At 34.2% G+C, this 2,550-nt stretch overlaps 1 protein-coding gene across 1 annotated transcript in view; it reads right to left on the reverse strand.

Moving 5' to 3' along the window:
• The window catches only part of arpp19a (cAMP-regulated phosphoprotein 19a), an 8,164-nt gene extending 6,054 nt beyond the window's left edge, over positions 1-2,110 (reverse strand). The window contains exon 1 of the mRNA XM_016518033.1: positions 1,927-2,110. Within this exon, the coding sequence (XP_016373519.1) occupies positions 1,927-1,971 (45 nt within the window). The 5' untranslated portion in view covers positions 1,972-2,110. The remainder of the gene's footprint in view (positions 1-1,926) is intronic.
• Between the last annotated feature and the right edge of the window lie 440 nt (positions 2,111-2,550).

Below are 2,550 nucleotides of genomic sequence, written 5' to 3' on the forward strand. Positions count from 1 at the left end.
AAAGCTGTATTTTCAGCATCATTACTCCAGTCTTCAGTGTCACATGATCCTTCAGAAATCATTCAGATATGCTGATTTGGCACTCAAGAAACATTTCCTATCAATTATGAAACAGTTGTGCTGCTTAATATTTTGTGGAAACCATGCTATATTTTTTTATGATTCTTTGATGAATGAAAAGTTTTGTCAAATGAGATCAAAAACAAAAATCTTTTGTAATAGAATTTGTAATAGATTGGTCAAATTAAACATTTCCCTTTCTTTGTGTTTTCAGCATGCTAACAACTTTGCACACAAGGTTAGCATAGCGCTAACAGCTTAAAGGGGTCATATGATGCGATTTCAATTTTTCTAAAGTCTCAAATCCAAAGAGATATTCTTTATAAAAGTTAAGAGTCAGCCACACCTACCTAAAACGGCTCGTTCTAACACGCTCCCACATACCTACGTCGCTCTGTGGGAAGATTTGCATTAACGCCGCCCAAATGTTCACGCAAAGAAAGAAGGCGTAACTTTTATTCTCGCTGTAGTTTTGTTGTTTCCGCTGCCATGTCCTAAAGACGCTGTCTTAAACATTTCAAACATGTCAAATAAACATTTTATTTTAAAACTTAATGAAACCTCTCCTCCATTATTATCTATTTAAAAAGTGGCTTCTTTTCTCCTTCCATGTACTGAGGTGTTATTAAAATATTTTTCAGTTTTCAGTTAGCCTTTGATTAAAGAGCTAACCACTTAACCTACTAGCTTGGCATAGTGCTACATGGTTAAAAAAGCTATTTTGATTAACTAGAATCCCTATAATGTGGCATGTTTTTAAAAAGGCATAGAGGAATATGATTCTGACGGGGGGTTCTAGGATCTCACATTACACTGGTCCACAAATTTGATTGGTCAGCAGCATTCAGCAAGTGCTGACACTTAAACAAGGCTCATTGATACTTTGATACTTTTCACTGTATATATAAATCAGATTGATTGTACTCATGCAGTTCGAGACTATGTGTGCAGTTGCAGTATTGAGTTAAAAGTGGAGTACATACATATTAATTTTCAAGAAAAAAAAAGACAAATTAGAGCCATGTTGATAACAACAGCTTGTGTGAAAATGCTTAGTTGTCAAATGATAGATTTCATTTAAATATTATTATTATTATTATTATTGTTTTCTTATTTTTTAAATAAATCAATGTCTACAAGGAAAAATCATTAGTGCTAAAACATTTTTCAATTTCACTTCATTTCAATTTTAGGGCAGCATTAACTGGAATTTTGTTAGGAGCTTAGGAATGTATTCATTATTTTCAATGGAATCATGGTGCAGTTTTGTTTGTTGTATGGTGCTTCAGAACTGTGTCATTCTAAGCTCTTTATGTAAATCCATACGGATCTCCCTCAGTTGATGTACACACACTGTGACGAGAAGTAAGTTAGGTTATAAAACACATTTAAGGTCAATATATTGAATGCTGTTCAACAGTAAACTTAGCTTCACATGCTAACTGCTAACTGACACCATCACAACCCAATACAAAACAAAACAAACCAACTGTAGCATAATTATTAATCACATCTCAACATATATATGTCTATTTATCTATCAGGTGATTTAATAAGCTGGTCGTTTCTAAGATTCAATTAAAATATTGGTACGTTATTTGATGGTTGAAGGCCTTTATACATTTGTGGTGAGCAGCAGAGCTTTGAACAATATACAAATACACTAAACAGACAGAGCATAAAGCAATAGTCACATCTATTAGGGATATTACAGCAGGTTTTATGCGAAAATCGCTTTTTATTCGATGTGTCTTCGATTCGATCTGACTTACCCGAGTCTGTATATAACGTTACTGTTATATAGCGGAAAAGCTCAAATCTGACTGACTGTAGCGGTTTGATTTCAAAATCTTCAAATATACTCACTTTCTGCTCCTCCACATTCGTCTCCTCAGGCTTTGTGTCCTCCATTTCTTCTAATATAGTGGGTCTGTGTTGATTTCGTTTAGAAATCACCTAAGATACTGTTCTGCAGACTATTCTAGTATAGCCCGCCCACGAATGTATCAAGCCTACTATGGTGAAGGCAGGATCATAAATATTAATCACATAAGGTGACGTTCGCCCAGTGTTATTAAGGTGCAGGCTGTGCTTATGAATAGTAATAACTTACAGTTCATTGGGCGAACATACGGACGTGATTTAATAAAATAAATTAATTAATTAATTAACTAAATGTAAATGTAAATGTAATGTAAATTTAATTGCGTCCGAACGCTGAAAAATGAGGGCTGCATCATAGGCTGCTTCCTTGCTAGACCGCTAGACCAGTACTTTTAAGGCTTCTAGGTTAGAGCTCTCTTCAGCATTGAACGATAGAATGAGGCAGTCTGTCTACATGGCAGTGTTATAAAGGTTTTTCTTCTCCACGGTGACGACATGAAAATAATATTTAAAAATTAATTTTAGAAAAAATACTATATATTTAAAATCTTTATGTTGTCTCACTTTCTGTTGTACAATACATGGAAGGACAATCATCTATGGCCT

Source organism: Sinocyclocheilus rhinocerous, unplaced genomic scaffold (genome assembly GCF_001515625.1).
Source record: "Sinocyclocheilus rhinocerous isolate Xijiao unplaced genomic scaffold, SAMN03320098_v1.1 scaffold1545, whole genome shotgun sequence".
NCBI classification, from domain to species: domain Eukaryota; kingdom Metazoa; phylum Chordata; class Actinopteri; order Cypriniformes; family Cyprinidae; genus Sinocyclocheilus; species Sinocyclocheilus rhinocerous.